The following is a 20,093-nucleotide window of genomic DNA, read 5'->3' as shown; positions in this document are numbered from 1 at the left end:
CCCGTCCCTGTCCCCGGTGTGGTCTGCTTAGTCCTGAATAATGCTGTATCTGCAGAGCCATTAACTTTTGGGAGGACTGTTCCTCCTTTCCTTTTAAAGTGCGGTGGCAATGCTCTGCTACTGCCAGCAATTTGTCCATGGTTTCAGTCTCCCATCCCACACTTATTCGTTTTAACATGCTGCCTGTGGCAGGGAGAAGACCATCAACAAATGCATGTGCCAAGGCCCCCTGCCCATTTACATCAGGCTCTTGTATTCCTGAATGTTGTAGGAAAATATCAGTTAGCCGGGACCTAGAGTTGCCTGGGCTTTCTCCTTGCCCTTGCTTACAGCAACGTATTGCTGTCCAGTTTGTTTTAGGAGACCACACTTTGGGAATGGCTTGATGCAGGTGCTTCCAAAGAGCCATACACCGGTATCTGTATGCCGAATCTGGGCCAGTACTTTTTATGGTTGAGTGGCATGCCTCAGCTGGCCAGTCTGTGGCAGCCAACCATTTTTCATAATAACTGGCAGGAGCTAACAATTTACACAGTTGGAGGAGATCTGTCTCAGAGGGTTCATAGGTTTCACAGATTAACAGAAACTCCTCAGCAAATTTGACAGAGTTTTCCTGTGGTTTGGGAAAACTTTTAACTATAGATAAAAGTTCCGTATGAGTCCAGGGCTTATAATCCCATATGAACTCACTTTCTCCCATTTTAAGGACTCGTAAGGGTGCCACAACAGTTTGATCAGAGTCTCTCATTAACCTCCCATCAGGTTCTCTTTTCCAAGAAGAGATGTCAATAGAATCTTTGCAGTCTGCTTTGGATTTCTTCTTCATAATATTTTGCAGAGCTGCGAGGCCAATGAGGGTATCTTCTTCACTTTCATTATCTGTAGTCACTGAAGATTTTTCCTTTTCTGATTTCTTATTTGTGCAGGAGTATGGTGGGGGTCGGGTTTGATCCGGATCATTGCACAGGACTGGGCAAAGGGGAGCGCTCAGACTAGTGGTGGGAGAGACTGCATCCAATTGAACTGTTAGTTTTTTGATAGAATTTTTAAGAGAGGTGAGTTTTGACTCAGTCCATCTACGATTTGCCTCTTCCCACCACTGCATGAAGCAGTCTACTTCTCCTCTCTCCAATTTGGTTTTTGGGAGGAGGAGTTTGCTTTTTAAAGCATCCACTCGATCCTTGTCCCAAGAACCTAACAGTGGCCACTGTAATTTGGGGTTCTCTAGAGCTAATTTGGACCATTTTTCAAGAAACCTACAAGAGTCCGGACCCCTCCTAAAATACATAAAATAAGCTGGAGTTCCCTTAGGGAACTGTTCTACCTTAGACTTCTGATTACCCATCCAGGAGGACTTCACATAGCACTCACACAAGAAGGAAATTCAGGCTCAGCAGAGCGGTACCCGGTGCAACGCACAGAAAGGAGCCCACAGGCTACTGCCTCAACTGCCCTTGCTTTCACACCAGGGGTTATACCCAAGGCGTGGTGCGGCTGCAGCTGTGCAGATTCCACTTATTCAGACTGTGGGGATGGGGACCCCTTGGTCAGCCAGTCTCCGGACAGAGATGGCTCCCAGATTCACACACACACCACGGGGAAGACGGATAGACACAAAGACAAGACAGTCCTCAAACCGGTTAAAGCACAAAAACAATAATTACCTGAGACGTCTGATTCCAGAAGCTGGATCCAAAGACCCCTACCCGAACAGAGTGGGAACCAACAAGTTCAATGGTGTAGACTGCGCTGCTGCTGTGTACCTTTCTGTCTTGTGGAGGATCGCTTGGACTAAGCGTCCAGGCGCCGGCTGCCACGATCGTCCTGCAAGGCAGTCAGGGATCACACAGCCTCAGTGAAGCCACTTGCCATCTCGGTGGAACCTCCAAATTGTCAAAGTTTGACTCAGACTCACAATTTATCAGACCACTCTGTTTTATTAGCAAAGCTGCTCTGCTAATACATTTAGAAGTGAGCCCCACGAGTGGGGCTTGTGTCTTTTAATTTATACAGTTTTTGGAGAACAAGTTACAGAGAAGTTACAGACAAAAGAAGAAAAAGATTTTAGTCACCACTCTTCGAGATCCCTGAGACCAGTCACGTATCTTCAATTACCTGCCACCCTTAACAATCTCCTTTAACAGCTTCCAGTTAACTTAACTAATTGCCCTTCACACCTTCCATTCTGATGCCTGCTTCTTAGACGTGCTGGCTCTATCTTAATTGCTTCTCCATTCAAAAGCTAACTGTCCCTACGTGTGCTCCCTCAGATACTTTGTAACATGTTTTGGCATGCCCTCTCGTATACAATGTATCCAGCATGTCCCCTTATACAATGTTATACTTCCACACAAGAGACCTTTTGCATAAAGCATATTCCAGTAACATCATAGCCACACTGATAAACATATTTGTATAAAAATATGGAGTGCAACGTCACACTAATATTTCCCCCATCCTCCAAGTCATGTGGTTAAACTCAAGGATGCTGAGCCCCTCTGAGGGAAGGTGTTCTTGGGGGTTGAGGGAATTGCTGTGATCACTACTTTCCCTTCCTGTTAATAGAATGGTGTGTCTGTGCTCAACGTGGGTAGGCAATGAATCCTGGCAGCTATTCCACAGGGCCTTGGCAGGAGACAGAGTGCCCGGAGGACACACACGCGGAGCAATGCTCAACAACACGTGAAGCACTGCAGTCTGGGATGACTACCTGAACAGCTCTAGTTCAAAGTTGTCACGCTGGCTGGGTCACAGGGCCAGCATGCTGCTGGCACGTGGATTATTGTCTAAATTCTGGTTTGTCCAGCTATGAGGCCAGCTGTCCCAGAATTCCCTTGTTTTATCACCATATATAAACCCCACCATTTTGCTGTGGAAAGCAAGGGGACTTTCACTTCTTCCTCACAATGGAAGTTTTGCAGGCAGGGTCCTGGGGGAGAAAGGAAATGGGCTTTTGGGCCTGGATCCTGTCCCACTGAAGTCAGAGGCAAAACTCCCACTGACTTCAACAGGTGCAGAAGCAGGGCCTCTAAGGAACGTTCGGCACAGGACAGCGAGAAGGCAATTTGAAATCTCACCTCTTCACTGCCCCGAGAGCCAAGTTTGATGGTGGACCGGCGTGGCAGGTGCCTGTGTGCTTTGTCTGTTGCTGCAAACATCCCGGGGGAGCTGGGTATTTGAGACAGCTGCCATGGAGATTCAGGCTTCCCAGGTGCTGAGGAATTAAACAGAAGGTTTAGACTTAGACCTAGGGGTTGATGCAAGAGATTGTAACTCCAGCTGAGCATCTCAGAGGGGACTTGGTTAAAATAGCAACAACCAAATAATAATAATACAATGTCACTGTAATACGAGAGCAAGGATCCCAGCAGGAATCCTCCCGGTGCCAACCCGCAAAGCCCTTTGTCAGGCTAACGTGAGCCCCTGTAGCACCAAGCTGCCAGCTTACAGCACAAAGCCAAGTCCCCACCTCTGCACAAGTACAGTGCTGGTTCAGTCAGAGATGAGGCCACATGCAAAGCCATCTGACTGGGCCCTGGCTGCAAGGCCCCCCACCCCCCCAGGATTCAGCGGACAATCTTCTCTCCTTGCCCCAAGCTGTTCTCCATGCTAGATGGGGAAGGTCAGTCTAATGGGCCATAACAGGAAGCATATGATGTGCCCCAGCCAGGGCAGTGATAAATGGGAAGTTAGCTAGATTCTCTTTGGGGACTCAATTGCGTATCACTCCACTGCTCAGCCACCATGGAGCAGCTTGTCCTCCAAAGCACGTGGGAGAGGTGCATGAGCAGTACACTTCACAGTGGCCCTTCAGGCCGTCCTGGGTGGGCTGGCGCCCTATGGATTGGGGGGACATGCCACTGCACGGTTGGGTGTATTGGCTCCATCAGCCCTGCAGCAGGACAAATGAGCTGCACCTACCATGTGAGTTTGAATGTAACCTTGCACCAGAATCATGCTATTGACGTCAGCGGGGTTAGTCCTGATCTATAAACTGACTTAAGTGAGCTTACATTTGGGCCCATATTTGTTGGAAGTCAGTGGATCAGCAGCCAGTTTAATGGCACAACTCATGCTGTGCACCTTGCGGTCTCCTGCCTGCTGTCACATGGGAGTGTAGCATTATAGCTAGAGATGAGTGGAGAAAGACAGGTTTGGACTGGGATCCAGATTAGGATTAGGTTTGGAGTCAGGGTTAGGGTCCAGAATCCAGGGCACCGAAATTTCATAAATTTGTCTCCTTTGGTCAAATTTGACCAAATGGTCAAAATCCTGCAGGATCAGCTGGTCTCCAGAGATTTCCACCATCCATAAATTAGAGAAAGCCTACAGTGCCCAGTGTAATTAGCTAGCAACTATTGGTGTGTTGTGTGACTGGGGGTTGTGTCACAGGGGATGCAGAGCAGCACCGTCAGTGAAAGCTCCAAAAGTCATCATGCTACGGAGGCACTATTTCTCCCTGAACTCCCTGGTGCGCGGGGTAGCAGAGTACTTGCTGCATGCTCTTTGGATGGCCAGCCCCATAGACTTGTGCAGAGAGGGTAGGGCGATGGTCTCATGGTTTCCTTGCACTTGGGTGAGTGTGAGGACTATACACGTGACTGGCATCCTTGGGGATGCACAAGAAAACTCCTGGTGTCCTTCCCTGCTTGTGCACTGGCCACTTAGCAAATGTCCTGCTAAAACATGGACCAGGTTGTAAGTGGGGAAAATCAGAGGGCATCTAATGAAGCTTGAGGGCAGGGGAGAGAGAATGTGACCAGCTTCTTCTAACGTGGGTGCCTAAAGTTAGGCAGCTCACTCCATATTTTGGACACCTAAATAAATGACAATGGTCAGAGGTGCTAAGCTTTCGGGAACCAGATGTACAAATTTTGCCCTGTGTCACCTCTATTTCGGATACTTAATGTGTGTTCTGTGGCTCAGGGGATTAATAAGAGGAAAAAAGGGCCTTTCACCTCCAGTCATTGCTTTGACTGTGGTGCAGGTTGGTTGTGAGTAAATGTTGTTACCATCTGAGTCTTCATGTGGCTAGGTGGGAGGAAGTGGGTTTAGTCTGACAAGGACATCTTCTCTGAAAAGGAGGGCACAAGGCATCTGATATAGGTTCTGTGTTGTCTGGAATGACCTATTGAAACAAACCTAGAAAGACTTTAAAGACTGGTTTCTCCAGCAGCTGTCTTCTCTAGCAGTGGTTACCAAGTTTCCTTGATTGTGATTCTTCCCTTCAGGTTGCAGCAGCATCACAAAACCAGCACACAGTGTGGCCGACTCAGCATGTCAAGGGAATGCTGAAGTGTGTAACATTTGGGCGTTGGCGGGCACTTCATGTCGTTCCGACCAGTTTTTTGAGCAGGTTGTTGCATGTTTTGACCTCAGTTGCTGTCTTTGTAAGATGGTTATGATATGTGAGAGTTCTATCCAATGTGATGCCTAGATCGACCGGGTGTGAATCATGCTTTATTCAACTGATCATTGAGAACTAAGTTCAGTTCTCTGACCACTTGCACATGATGTAAGTGGAAGACTTGCAACGACATGGTCTTACTTCCACTTGGTATTGGGCACCACCAACAACAATAATTGGCCATAGCTGCCATATCTGTGTTCAGAACGCTATCAAGTGTGTCAAAGGAGTGTGATTGGGTGCCGAGGCATATGTCATCTGCATAAACAAACTTGTGAGACCCGGTATATGGTAGGTGATTGGAATATAAATTGAATAACATTGGAGATAATAGTGATCCTTGCATGAGGCCGTTTTTCTGGTGCCTCCAAACACTTGTTCTATCACCAATATGCACACGGAAACGGCAATTTCTCAAAAACAGAGCATTTGCACATACTAATCAACTTGGCAGAGTTCTAGATAATTTCACCAAAAGGCCTGTGTGCCAAACCATATTGTATGTCACGGTCAGGTCAAGGAAAATGGAACCAGTCTTCAAATTATGGTGCAATCCATTTTCGATGGAAGTTGTAAGTGCCGGTACTTGATCACATGCAGCAAAAACCAGCGTGCTCTGGTGCCCGCATGCCTTCCAGCAGTGGTGGAATTCTTTGTGAAATCAGATGCTCAAGCACCTTAAAGCAGATGCTTAGAAGTGAAATTGGTCTGTAGCTTGAAGGCAAGTGTGGGTCTTTCCCAGGTTTCAGCAGGCAATGACCTTCGCTTGGAGCCAGATTCTAGGCAGTCTGGATTCCCGCAGAACTCCATTGAAAAACTGAAAGAGCCATTCCCGAGCACAAGAACCCAGATGTTTAATGAATTCCGGTGCAATTCTATCATATCTGGGAGCTGTACCCATTTTTAAATCATTTGGCACTTCATCCAATTCCAGATTAGTGAATGGCTCCACTCTGCTCAGGAAATGCGGCCACTCCCCAAGTACCTGTTTGACAATGGCAGCAGGAACTTTGGCAACCTTCAACGGATGACTGGCAATCTGATTTGGAATAACTGCCAGGCTGCTTTGTGCGCATGGACATTGAACCACACCTAGTTGAAGAGTTAAGGAAGTATTTGGGAGGAGAGGCTTGAAAGCTCCCACCTATGGCTGCAGCCTTTGAAGCTTTGCCCTGAAGGGAGGACCTTTTGTCTGGGTAATTACCTGTTACCAGAGTGACTCACATCATCACGAGTGTGCTTGTTCTATGGAATTGTGACCACAGGAAAACACCTTGGCTGGGGTTTGAAGGACTGTTCACCAGCCAGATCTCTGGTAAACTTAGTCGTGTGTGGTCAGTTCTTTTATTGTTTTCTCTGTTGTGGTTTTACCATAAGACAAAATGTGCTTGTAATCTAAAAGCATGGGCAATCACAACAGTGTGTAACCTCTGATGAGAAAGCAAAGGGATGCTGGCCTGTTTAGGTAGTCTGACTCGCTAGGGAATAATACAGTGTGGGCAGGGAACTGTTCAACCTGGAAAAACCCCTGTCAGGAGGGAGAGAGATGTGGGTCTCCCCCAAGAGAGGGGACAGGGGTGGAGCCGGGAGCCTAGGGTGGATGCCCTTGCTAGATCGTGGAGGGAGAATACAGGTGCAGTTGCTCTGAGCTGTGACAAATGGAGTTCTTTCCTTCCTGTCCAATTATAGGGAACCTTGCTTATGTTCTCTGTGCCCTGGGGATGTAATGGCAGTGCAAGTGCCAATAAAGGAAATCAATCAAACCCATCAGTTGGAATGCAGATAATTAAGCACTCGTGGGGCTGAGGCCAACTCCCTTAGAGGATGTCTGCACAGCAAAGAAAACTCCTGGCCCGTGCCAGCTGGGCTCGTGGGGCGTGGGCTGCGGGGCTTTTTCATTGCTGTGTAGACTTCTGGGCTGGGGCTGGAATCCAGGCTCTGAGACCTCCTACCCTGCAGGGTCCTAGAGCCCAGGCTAAGTAGCCAGCACTCGGTTGACAGAAGAATTCTTCTGTCAACTTAGCTACCACCTACTGGGTAGGTGGATTACCTCCTCTGATCGCAGAATCCCTCCTGTAACATAATGCTGCTGTAACATTTTAAGTGTAGGTAAGCCCTGAAACGTTACTAAAATCACAAAGGTCTAAGCCAAAATCTCAGCTCTGAATACCCACTAACTCTGGAATGGTTTGGACCCAGTTCTGGATCTGAATGTAGTAATCAGAACCTTCCTGATGACAGGCCCAAAGCAAAACACCAAGTCTGATCAGTTTTTAACCGTGAGAAAGTTCTGATCCAGTTTTGGATCAGAACTGAAGTCTCGGGCCAGCACTAGTAAAATCAAGATAAAGTATAAATCTAGTTCACTCAATTTCTCCTTTTACTTGTACCCATACTGTACATGAATCCCAATTCCTGACTTCCGCATGATCGCAGGGGAAGAGAGGCTGCAGCTACTTCTCATCCTATGCACAAGAACTGCCTTTAAAAAGATGGCACTGCCCAGAGTGACACCAATGGAGCTAGTCAAAACTCGGATTTTCCATTTTGCGGGAAATGTCGCCATTTCATAATTTCCTCTTGTTCTGATTCAGAACGAAAACAGATTTTCAGCAGTTCCCATGAAATGGAATATCCAACAAAAAAAGGTAACTCACCTTCTCGTCACCGTTGTTCTTCGAGCTGTGTTGTTCGTGTTCATTCCATGCACACCCGCCAGAAGATTTTTCCCTTAGCAGCATCGGTAGGGTCGGCCTGGGTGCCCCCTGGAGTCGCACCTTCATGGCGCCCAATATAGCGCCCTGCCGACCCGCTACCCCCTCAGTTCCTTCTTGCCAGCTGCTCTGACAGAGGGGTAGGAGGGTGGGTATTGGAATGGACATGAACAACACATCTCGAAGAACAGTTACGAGAAGGTGAATAACCGTTTTTTCTTCTTCGAGTGCTTGTTCATGTCCATTCCAATCAGGTGACTCACAAGCCCAAGTTCAGGAGGTGGGGTTGGAGCTGTCCACCGATTAGAGCACAGCTCTTCTGAAGGCTGCATCATCTCTGGCCTGCTGGGTAATTGCATAGTGCGCGTGGAAGTGTGTATTGTGGACCACGTTGTTGCTCTGCAGATTTCCTGGGTGGGAACCTGTGGCAGGAATGCTGCTGAGGAGGCCCGAGTCCTGATGGAGCGTGTGGTGATCGGTGGACCGGGCACCTTTGCCAAGTTGTAGCACTCCCGAAGGCATGGCGTGATCCATGACGAGATACATTGGAGAGGAGACAGGAAGACCTTTCATTCTGTCTGCCACTGCCACAAATAACTGGACAGACTTTCGGAACGTCTTCGTTCTCTTGATATAGAAGGCTAGCGCCCTGCAGATATCCAATGAGTGAAGCCTTTGCTCCCTGGAGCGTGGCTGGAGTGAGGCTTAGGGTAGAATACCGGTAGGAAGATGTCCTGGTTGATGTGAAATTGGGAGACAACCTTTGGGAGAAAAGCTGAGTGAGGCCTGAGTTGAACCTTGGCTTTATGGACTATGGTGTAAGGGGGCTCTGATGTGAGGGCCCTGAGCTCAGACCCCCTCCTAGCTGAGGTTATTGCTACCAGAAACGTCACCTTGTATGAGAGATAGAGCAGGGAGCATGTCGCCAAAGGCTCAAATGGTGATCCTGTAAACCTGGAAAGGACCAGATTGAGGTTCCAAGCCGGGATAGGCTGTTGGACCTGCAGGTATAGCCTGTCGAGACCTTTAAGGAAACAGCTGACCATCGGATTCGCAAAGACCAAGCAGCCCTCTGCGCTGGGGTGGAAGGCGGAGATGGCGGCCAAGTGAACCCTGATTAACAACATGGACAGCCCCTGCTGCTTGAGATGGAGAAGATAGTCCAGTGTAAGTGGCACTGAGGAAAGCGTCGGGGATGGGAGGTGCTGCTCCAACCAGATTGAAAATCTCTTCTACTTGGCAAGGTATGTAGCTCTTGTGGGGGGTTTCCTGCTGCCAAGGAGAACTTGTCAGAGCAAGAGAGCAGCACTGCATTCAGCCACGGAGCTTCCACACTATGAGGTGGAGCGACATGAGGTTCGGATGCCAGAGGTGGCCGTGATCCTGCATTATTAAGTCTGGGAAGACTGGCAGGGTGACTGGGGTTTCCATGGACATGTCCAGAAGTGATGTGTACCAGTGCTGGTGTGGCCAGGCCGGAGCTATCAATATCACCAAAGCTCGCTCCCTGCGAATCTTGAGGAGCACCTTGTGAACGAGAGGAACTGTCGGGAACACGTACAGGAGATGGCCTCCCCATGGGAGGAGGAATGTGTCCACCATGGAGCCCGGGCTGTGACTCAGGAAGGAGCAGAATCGCTGACACTGCCTGTTGTGTCGTGTGGCAACCTAGTCTATTTGGGGAAAGCCCCACTGTTGGAAGATTGAGTTTACTACGTCCGGGCGAAGAGACCACTCATGGCTGTGAAAAGACCTGCTGAGATGGTCCGCCAGCTCGTTCTGTACCCCAGGGAGGTATGATGCCTGCAGGTGTATCGCGTGCTCTGCACAGAAGCCTCACTGCATGAGGAAAAGGAGGACTTGTGGCACCTTAGAGACTAACAAATTTATTTGAGCATAAGCTTTCGTGAGCTACAGCTCACTTCATCGGATGCATGTGTAACCCTTCTGCCTGTCAGAGTTGGCAGCAACAAGGGCCGGTTCAGTATCTAGGGGATCCATTCCAATAACACAATGCAAACCGGCTCGAGCCCCCACCCAGTGACCTAGGACAAATATATACCACCCCCGCTGGGCGCCTCCAAGAGGCAATACTTCCCCTCTCGCAAGCACCTAGTCTGAGTGTAACAAAAAGCCTTTTAATAACAGAGAGAAACAATGTGGCATTATGTTGGGGAAACACCACCAACAGGATTCATAACACAACCCATGAGCAAAAGCCCACCCCAAGCAAATTGGGGCATGTCCTTTCCCTTTAGTTCTTGAGTCCAGCAACCCAAAATCACCCAAAGTCCCAAAAGTCTAACGACCCAAAAGCCTCTGTCCCTGATCAGGGCAGCCCCAGAGTCCAAAAGTTTATCTGCAGAGTTTTACTCCCCAGTCTGGATAAAAATGTGCCTGTGGGGAGAGGGGAAGAGGTAAGGGGCACCTTACGTGACCTGAAGCTGACTACCCCACAGCTCCACAGGGCTCCGCTCCGCTGTCTCACGAACGGCTTCGCTCCGCTCCACTCCGCTCCACACGGGATGGCTCTGCTCTCTCACGAACGGCTCTGCTCGCCGTCCCACGAACAGCTCCGCTCTGCTCCGCTCGCCGTCCCGCACACTGCTCCGCTCTACCAGCCGCTCCGCTCGCCGTCCCGCACACTGCCCCACCATATATTTCCAGGCTCCCCCACTACTTAACACAACACTCAGTGATTTCAGCTCTTAGTCAGTTCATGTATGTTGGTGAATTCAGCTCGTAGTAGGGGAGCCTCAGTGCTGGTGCACCCTTAGCCCAAAGTGAGCTCAGCAGCCTGTAACTAGACTCCTAATGAAATCAAAATTAGCTCTGATATTCCACAGTGGAGAGAGGAGGAAGTGCAATTAGCATATAAGGCCCTCACCAGGGGGCCCATGCCACCAAGTATTAATACTTGTCCCCAGCCTCTCTCCATTCACAGAGTTTTGGAACCCATGACCCTTGCCTAGATGTGCGAAAGAGATGACGAGAGAGCGTCTCGCTCTCGTGGTCATCTTAACGAACAGGGCAGGTGCTCAGAAACCACCTGGCAGGGTGCAGAGAGAGAACCTAGGCAGGAAGTGTAGCTAACAGAGGAACATTCATCTCAGTTACCTGCTCTGTAAAGCAGAGATGACAATGCAGAGGTCAGATAGGCGGCTACTGCCCACCAGTCCTTGAGGCTGCTGTGACACAGGCAGCATGACCTGGGTTCTGTTCTCATTGTGGCCGCAGGTGACTTTGGGCAAGTCATTTCCCAGCTCCCTTGCCTCAGTTTCCCCATCTGTAAAACAAGGACATATGATACTGGCCTTTGCAAAGTGATTTGAGATCCCTGGATGGAAAGTGCTATATAAGACCTGTTATGTTCTTGCAACCACAAGCTACAGACACTTCTACATATGCAGCAGCCCTGTAAAATCAGAAGTAAAAGTACGGGCAGTATGCAGGAGCTCACACAATCTGCATGATTCTTTCTGCAGATAAGAAGGTGATATAAAATTCCAGGGCTGTTGATTTAGCAGCTCATACCAGCGTTACATTCTCTAAAATCTAAAGGGAAAAAAACCTATAGGAAACAGCACCGGATTAAGGCACTGATGCTGTAAATCCATACCTGAAGAATCAGCTGCTGGAGTCATGTGATTACATCCACATCTCAGCTTTCATTTAAAAACAAGTCGGTGTTTATCCCTTGTGTTTGCATGAGGCAAATTAATGGATGGCTCTAAGTCTGCAGACAAGCTGAAACTCTTGCCCTGGTAGGGGTGACCTGCACCCCATGCACCTCGAGGAGTGCTAACTCCCCCTCCTCTGGGGGCCACCTGCAACACTACCTACCTCAGGACTCTTTGTCAGGAGGAGGAGAGTGTTGCAAGCCCAGCCCCTGCGCAGATACATCCCAGCTGCTGGGGTAAGTATTGGGGGTTCCCCTTGCTCCTGGTAGAGTTGGGGGAGAAGATGGCCCCCATGCTGCTTCCCCAGCCATCACCACTCCAAGTGGGGGTGGGGACGTAGATTGCCTGATGGGACATAACATTATGCATGGATGATATGAAAAGCACTATGGGACCCTCCCTCAGGGGCCCTGCTCCTGTTACTTTCCATGGAAGCAGGATCAGGCCCTCTCCTGTAGTAGCATCCCACTGTAAGAACATGAACAAGCAGATCCTAGAGTTCAAGTAGGGAACGGATTTGAGAACAGTGCACTGACCGGGAGGAGAGAGTTGCAATTGCTTTTGACACCCTGCAGTAAAAATTCAAAGGGCAGAAGGGTGAATCTAGGTGGGGCTGGTAACAGAAGGGTCAGGGCAGATGGCTCCTATTGCGAAGAAAGATGAATAGCCAGATGGGAATGGCAATGTTGTGCATGGGTGGAGGGGTGTGCGTGTGTATGAAAAGGTTAATCGTCATCAAGGACACAGTCCTCTAGGTGAAATGGTGACCTTTCACTTTCAGTGTGGAAATGGTCTCTCTCTGGATGCTTTGGCCAATCCTCCCATTTAGTAATAATACTTCACTCATACTCTCATTTCCACCTGCAGAGCTCAAAACACTTCACAAAAGGAGGTTCGGCTCATTATCCTGGTTTTACAGATGGGGTTGCAAAGAGATGAAGGAACTTGCTCCAATCACCCAGCACTAGAATTCCAGGCTCTAGATAAAAAAGGGATGCAAAAGTGACCATACCCAGGAAGTTTAACAGCAAGGGTTGCCAGAAAACCTGCCGCAAACAAGCGCGATTGGTCTAAAAACCGATGGAAAAGGCAAGAAATAAGTGGGGAAAGGGATTGTATCTGTAGGTCATGCCACAGGGCACAGTTTGTGTCACAAGGCCATGTGGCTGGGCAGAGTTTGCATCACGATGCCATGCTGCTGGGTGGAGTTTGAGGAAAAAAAAACAGCATAGGGCATAATCCCCTTCCCCCCTAAAAAGCAGACTCCAGAGACAAGCAGAAAAAAACAGGCCACCACTGCATGAAAACAGCCGCTCAATACCACCAAACAAGCCAAATAATAAGCCCCATAATAAGCTTTCATCAAATCCAGTGCAATTTCTCATGTGACCTGCAACCAGTGGTGTGGTTTGCAAAAGATCGTTTGGCTGACCTGTTCTATACTTCCCTTGCATGGAATAGTGGTAACATCGGTTGTTGGGAATATCTTCTATTCTATCATATCTTCCATAATTTACTGGGATTTTCAAGAGAGTCTAAGGGAGTTTAGCTCCCAGCTCCCCTTCACTAGGGACCTGGATATCTTTGAAAATCCCCTCAGGGCTCCTCTGAAAATTATGCACTTACTCTCAGTGCATAATGCAAGGAGTCCAGATGAGCAGTTTGGGACAAATCCAGCTTGGTCACACATAGCAAAGAGCAGATGTTGACTTTAATAGAGTTGTACTTGTTTACACCAGGCCTGAGTTTGGCCCACTCGCTTTTAACGTATCTTCAACCAGAGGAGAGGATTTTAAAAACACTGCTAATTGCACCTGCATCTAAAGCATGAAGTTTGGATGTACTGGATTAGTCCTTCAGAATGATTATTAATTATTTAAGTGGAGATCCACGTCTCTTAACAACCTGAAATCCTACATCAGGCCATGAAGAGCTGGGAGGAAACACAGGAAGCTGTTGTCAGGCATTAATGAAAGAGCGCAAAATTGTATTTACAGGTACTAAATAGGGTGCAACTTTATTTACAGTGTAAAGTGCATCACACAGAAGTCATTTAATACACACAACAAGCAGTGACATAAATGACAATACAGTATTTGCAAAAAGATTGTTCATCTGAGACTATATTATTGTAAATAGCAAAAGATCATTAACTAGAACAGCCTTTGTGCCTTGCCAGCAGCTCTGCTAATGACATGTTTTTTCCAGACTGGTCTTTGAGTCTTGTCTAACTCTTCATCCATGTGAATTTCCAGTGCTAGAGGCAGGCCATGTGGCTGTGCGGCTCCTCTTAAGCAGTCTCTTATCAACACAGAGTGCCTCCATACACAACATTGTTCTACTCCAAAGAGAGCATCAGGGCAAGACAGAATCAGGGCATCACGAGGAGAGAAAGTGCACACACTATACAGACACAGTAGAAAAGATACGGTTTGGTTTTTGTAAAGAAACAAGAACAATATATATATATATGTATGTATGTGTGTGTATATATATATGTGTGTGTGTATATATAAAAAGATAGCTCGGTTTTCTCCATCTACCCACTCCCTCTCCTGCAGTTTCTTGGTGGTGTACTGAAAACAGGTCATATGGACCAGAAAGCCTCCAGTAACACTCTGTGTGGGACAGCTAAGGCCCTTTGTTTTCAGTTTTACCAGATTTTTACTGAAAAATTCTTGGGTTTTAAAAAAGCAATTGTTCAGTTTTTACTGCTTTTCACCCAAATTTTGGACTCTCAAGTCCATGAAAATACGGATTGTGTTAAGCAAACCCAAGACATGACATTAGGTAGATGTGTTTATGTTAATAATGTTTGTCTAAGTGTAAATGTTAGGCTGCCTGTTAAAATAAGGTAACGTAGTGGAAGATACACTCATATGCAGATATGTAAGTGTTATTAATGTACAGTTCATGAAATTAACCACAGCATCAAAAAGCGTTTACTCTTCTCTATTTGTTGCTTTTTTCCTCCTATCCTCCCATCCCTCAGTATTTACCCACACAATTGTGAAGTTAATTTGTTGCACTGATTTTTACCAGTTTTTAAATGTTTGTAATAAACACTGCTAAATTCCCAGGACATTTTAAACAAAATAAAAAATGAAAATGAAGAGTTTTGCTGATAGCAAAGAGAAAGGCAAATTAAATGCGTATTGATAAATGGTGGTGACTCATTCCCCAGGACAGTATTTATTGACAGCATGCGCGCAACTATTTGGTGCAAACCTCTCCCAGACCTAAATTGCTATATCATTATTTCTTTCGGGGGAATTATAGTTCAGCACAATGTTATCATATTCTGATATTTTAGCAGTAATGATTAAATCAAAATGGTAAAGGAAACTCACTGTAGTGGAGTTGGGTGCTACAGTATAGTTGCCCTGTACTACCTCAGCTTGATAGGAAGAGAAGCTCCTTAACTCTTCTAATTGCTTTTGTTCAATTATAGCATGCTACAATCTGAATGGAAATCTCTATCAATTGGTTGCTGTGGTTGCAGGCTGAAGGCTGGAATTGAATTTGCATTAGAACTGAGATAAGAAAAGAAGACTCCGTTTTACAAAATTCCCTCCTTTTCTTCTCCAAGCCATGTTTTTTTTTTTTAAATTGACAGTTGCTACCCTTACAGAATCCACTTGTCATTTTTCTCTGCCTCTATAGTTGGCACCATAATAATCAGATGTTTTCCTTTCACTGGTGCCCACAGCACACACATCATTAACTCCTCTTTGTTTCTGACTACATTTCCCTGGATGCGTTCCTAAGGGATACCTAAACATACAAGGGAAGGGTGGGGAACCAGAGTGTGCACACAGAGTGGTTTAAGAGTAAATAAAGCTCCATGAAATAAATTATTTCCTTCCTCTTCTTTCCTGACATTGATATTAATTTTACTTTATTACGTGAGCATTTTAACCTAGCAAGCACAGTGTTTGTAGAAAGGCGTGTCAGATAAGGTTTCTAAGCCAAATTCTTATACAGTAACTCCTTTCATACATCAGACGTTTGCTCTCTAATGCTAATACCAAACACACTCTGTCCCCCCCAAACATTCCTTTCACCCCCTGCTTTTACTTAGCAAGAGGTAAGCATCAGTGTCTTGAATCCCTAGTGTAAAATACTGAGGGGCATTTTTAACAAGGGCACTCAGGTGCATGTTTCGTAAGACGCTAGTAAGTTCAGCAATAGGCGTGTCTGAGAGCACGCAACAGACTTTACGCATGACTTGGAATAGCTCACTCCTATGCAGATTGTGCACTTTGTAAGTTCTTAGTTGGCAAGGTGTATGTGTGTGAGAGCGACTATTTTTCTGGTTCACCGATGGTTCTGCATACTACAAATATCACCTGTTTCCATGGATGTGGCTACTGGAGTTGTCTGTCTATTTCATTCTGAGCTACACAACATTCTCCCACCTAGTCTACACTTTTGACTATTTCCCAAGTAAATCTATGGTAAATTTAACACAAACACCCTCTCAATAAAACATTTTCAAAGAAAATTAATTCCTTAGGGCAAAAACTATAGGGCTTGATTCTCCTCCTTCACCAGTTTGACACTGGTATAACTCCATTTTAGCAGAGCGTCAGCAGGTTGAGATTGATGTTAGTCAAATTACTCCCAGTTCTCATAGGTGTAAGTGAGATCAGGTGCAAAGTATCATGGAATGCTTCACAGCTCAGTTTAGCCTGCAGTAACTATTGTCTACAGTCTAATTGCTGAATTACAAAAAGAAAAGGAGGACTTGTGGCACCTTAGAGACTAACCAATTTATTAGAGCATAAGCTTTCGTGAGCTACAGCTCACTTCCTCAGACCAAGTACTCCTTTTCTTTTTGCAAATACAGACTAACACGGCTGTTACTCTGAAACCTGCTGAATTACAGTAAGGCTTTGGCAACTAGTACCCAGAAGTGCAACATCCTGTTTACTCTTGACTGGCAGTAAAGTGTATTTTAATTAACCAGTTGTATTCAAGGAATGGCAAGGACCAAAATGTACACAAGCTATTTCCTCACTGGACAGCAGAATTTGTAAATTTGTGTGTGTGTAGCAGCATATATTTGTTATACTTTTGTATATGAAAAAATACAGATGGTTTCTTTAAAAATGGAAAAGTAGAGGAAAAATATATCACAAAATAAAATACAAAGCAAAAACATCCTCCAGGGGAATAAAAGCACAGGGTTTGATTTACAATGCATTAGGTTTCAAGCCCCAGTGGCTATGCTGACGAAATATTTTCTTCTTATAAAATGGTTCCTCTGCTGTTAAAAGGGATAGAATCCAGCCTTCCTTTTCCTGCATTTACAAACAAACAAAACAACATTAGTGTTCTAGAATATGCAGAATGAACCAGCAGGGTGAGGCATCTCAAAATGAAAGCAGAAGTGATTACAGCCAGCAGGGCCGTCCCTAGACATTGTGGTGCCCTACGCAGCTCCCACAGGCTTCTGCAGGGAGTGGTGGGGGGTGTCTTTGCCCAAGGTCTGTGGGGGGCAGGCCAGGAGCAGGCTTGGGGCAAAACCGCCCCCCAGCACAAGCCGGTGGAGAGGAGCGCGTTAGAGCCGGGTCGTTCCACGTCCTGCTGCCCCATGAGTGCAGGGCGCGCCTGACCCCTGTCGCAGTCCCCTGGGCCGTAGCTCAGGGGAAGGGGTGGAGTGGGGGCGGGGTGCGAGCAGGGGCAGCTTTTTATTTAACTTTACCTTCCATTTAATGAGATCGTTAGAGTCAGACACAAACCTGATGTGAAAGACGGTTTGCCAGCACTTACCTCGTGCAGTCATGTCCAGTCCATGATGCGGGGCAATGGCACCGATTTGGTCGTATACATTTCCCACCATTTAAGCAGGGAGACTGGCACACAGCTGCATTCAAATACACACATGTATACATATGTACTCCAGTAGGGCTAGAATAGTTTTCATCTGGGAGATTAAGTTTTGAAAATCCATTTAGCCCTGTATGTATCATTCTGTTAGTCACAGAATGAGCCCAGTTAACCCCACCCAGCCATACTGAACCCAATAACCTGGTTTAGACAAAAGTACTAAAGCTCTTAGGAGACTAACCTCTTGTGTGCCACGGGCAGAGAACAGGAGGGGCCAAGGTGTTACATTTCCTTTTCTTAAAACCATAACATGAACCCCCACACAACCCTGAAAATGTGTTTGGATATGATTTGCTCTGGAAAGAATAAGCTCAGAAGTGGATCTTTGCTAAGTGTGAAGCCACCCTCTTCGCTATTTTTGCTAGCTGCTGTGATATGCCTAGCAGCATGAAACAGTCAATGAAATACTTTATGTTGGCTTTAAAACATGCGTTACTGCTCCAAGCTCAGGCAAGCAAAGTGGAAAGCAAATATAAGCAGGAGGAGGAGTTAACGTAGCACATCAAAGAGATCAATAGGAAAGAAGGCCTCATTTTCAGAGATGAAACACAAGAGGTTTGCTCGGAATGGGAGACACAAACAACATCCAGAACTGAGTGTAGAAAAGCAGAAACTCAACATGGTCAGAAGTGGGGAAATACACCCGATGAAAAGGAGAAAGTGATGACAAAAGAGCCACTTAAAAACTAACTTCTGATGAGGAGTAATTCTCGGTAAAGCAACAGCTGAACATGGAAACAGGGGGGAAGCAGAGAATGACAACAGCTTCCTGAAAGAAACTTCACAGCCATGAGGTGTGTAAGTGAACGACACAGGGCACTTCAAGTCGTGAAGAAACACCAAGCCTATTTGGTGGAGTAGTGTCAGGACAGCATGATGCAGCTGCAGTTACTCTGCTGTGTCAGCCAAATGGACATCAGGCAAACAGAGAGAAAAAGACAAAACCCCAAGTCTTCCTGTCCACCCTGAGGCCATGAGATGAAGGGCGATACGATTACTAGGGTAGACTAGAAGACACAGTTAATGAGCTTCGTCTAATGGAAGAAATTTATAGCACAGGACAGCTGCAAAATGTGAAGTCTCTTAGGCAGGCGATACAGTCTTGGTGAGGAAAAGCAAACCACAGGGAGCAAGACAGCAGCTGGGGACAATACTTAGGCACCAAGAATGCCCCCCTATTCAGAAACCGATTAAAAAATGGAGCCACAGAAGACAGAAAGGGACTGCTTGGCAGGAATCGGCAAAAGCAGCTGGTGTTACACTACCCCAGTCCATTTAAAGGGAGGGATGGGGGTCAATACAGCACCAAAATTATGTCAGATGGTCACAGAAATGGACCATTCTCGGCACATTAAATATCATGAATGACATCACGCTGAAAACTACTTTAGATTCTTTAAAAAAATCCATGTAACTGTATTTAATTCTCTCTTTATCCACAGCACAGGTACAGTCAGGGCAGCGGTGGTACATACCGCCCCACACCTGACCTCACGTCACCCATGTGCCTCAAAACTCCAACCTTAACAGACTACTGAAAAGTGAGAGGCGAGTTCCGTATCTCCATAACGAATCTAACACTGGCCTTTCTGCTGAAAATGCCAATGAGGATGCCAGTTCTGATGATGGACTTTGTGATGGGCAGACCTGTCCACTAAAAATGACATATGGGTTGCAGAACAACCATTAGGTGATAACAATTTTGGGTTATTTCCAATCTGGCATGGATTCAAATGGCTGAAGAGAAATGCTGTGTATCCTGTCTCCAATCTCCTGAGTCATCCAGACATAACAGCAATAATTCCCACTGTGCTTTGTAAACTATCAGAGGGAATATTACTGCATACTGTCATACACAAATATCTCTTCAGAAAACATTACTTTTTTTTACTCTTAGATGTGTTGGAAATTTTTTACTTTAGCATCTTGATTTTCAGAAGAATGCTTAGGCCTGCAGCATATCACACGGCAATTCCCTCATATTCGCTGACCTGCTCTATTTATTAATTAATGGCGAAACACTGACTCTGACTTCCACCAGCACAAATTAGAGTAATGCTACTGCAGTCAGTCCAATTAACTGGTGTAACTATGTGGGGGCAGAATCAGGCCCTCTACTCCATTAAACTGTGTCACACTTAAGATTCCATTTAAAACCGTTTATAAAGGGATAAGTCATGATTAATACATCTTTTATTACAGGGCTAGTTGAGTGTTATCCAGTCCATCAAGTTACTTATAACCATCTATTACACCTTAAACTGATGATACTATAAACATTTACAACACATTCTGCTCACGTCTGCATTGTGTTCATGACAGCTCTCGTTTATTAAGCTTGGATAAATCATTTGTAAATAGAACATTCATATAAAGTGTGATCAACATGGCTATACAAAC

The 20,093-nt window shown here is 46.2% G+C and overlaps 1 protein-coding gene across 1 annotated transcript in view; it reads right to left on the bottom strand.

Moving 5' to 3' along the window:
• Positions 1-13,794: 13,794 nt before the first annotated feature.
• SVEP1 (sushi, von Willebrand factor type A, EGF and pentraxin domain containing 1) overlaps positions 13,795-20,093 on the bottom strand; it is a 171,483-nt gene continuing 165,184 nt past the window's right edge. The window contains exons 49-50 of the mRNA XM_084629308.1: positions 17,577-17,670; positions 13,795-17,104 (exon numbers count right to left, since the gene is read on the bottom strand). Of these exons, the coding sequence (XP_084485434.1) occupies positions 17,074-17,104; positions 17,577-17,670 (125 nt within the window). The 3' untranslated portion in view covers positions 13,795-17,073. The remainder of the gene's footprint in view (positions 17,105-17,576; positions 17,671-20,093) is intronic.

The sequence above is a fragment of the Lepidochelys olivacea genome, assembly GCF_965140295.1.
Source record: "Lepidochelys olivacea isolate rLepOli2 genome assembly, chromosome: 5".
NCBI lineage: Eukaryota > Metazoa > Chordata > Testudines > Cheloniidae > Lepidochelys > Lepidochelys olivacea.
The sequence above is the reverse complement of the archived record's forward strand: the minus strand, read 5'-3'. Positions and strand labels throughout refer to the sequence as shown.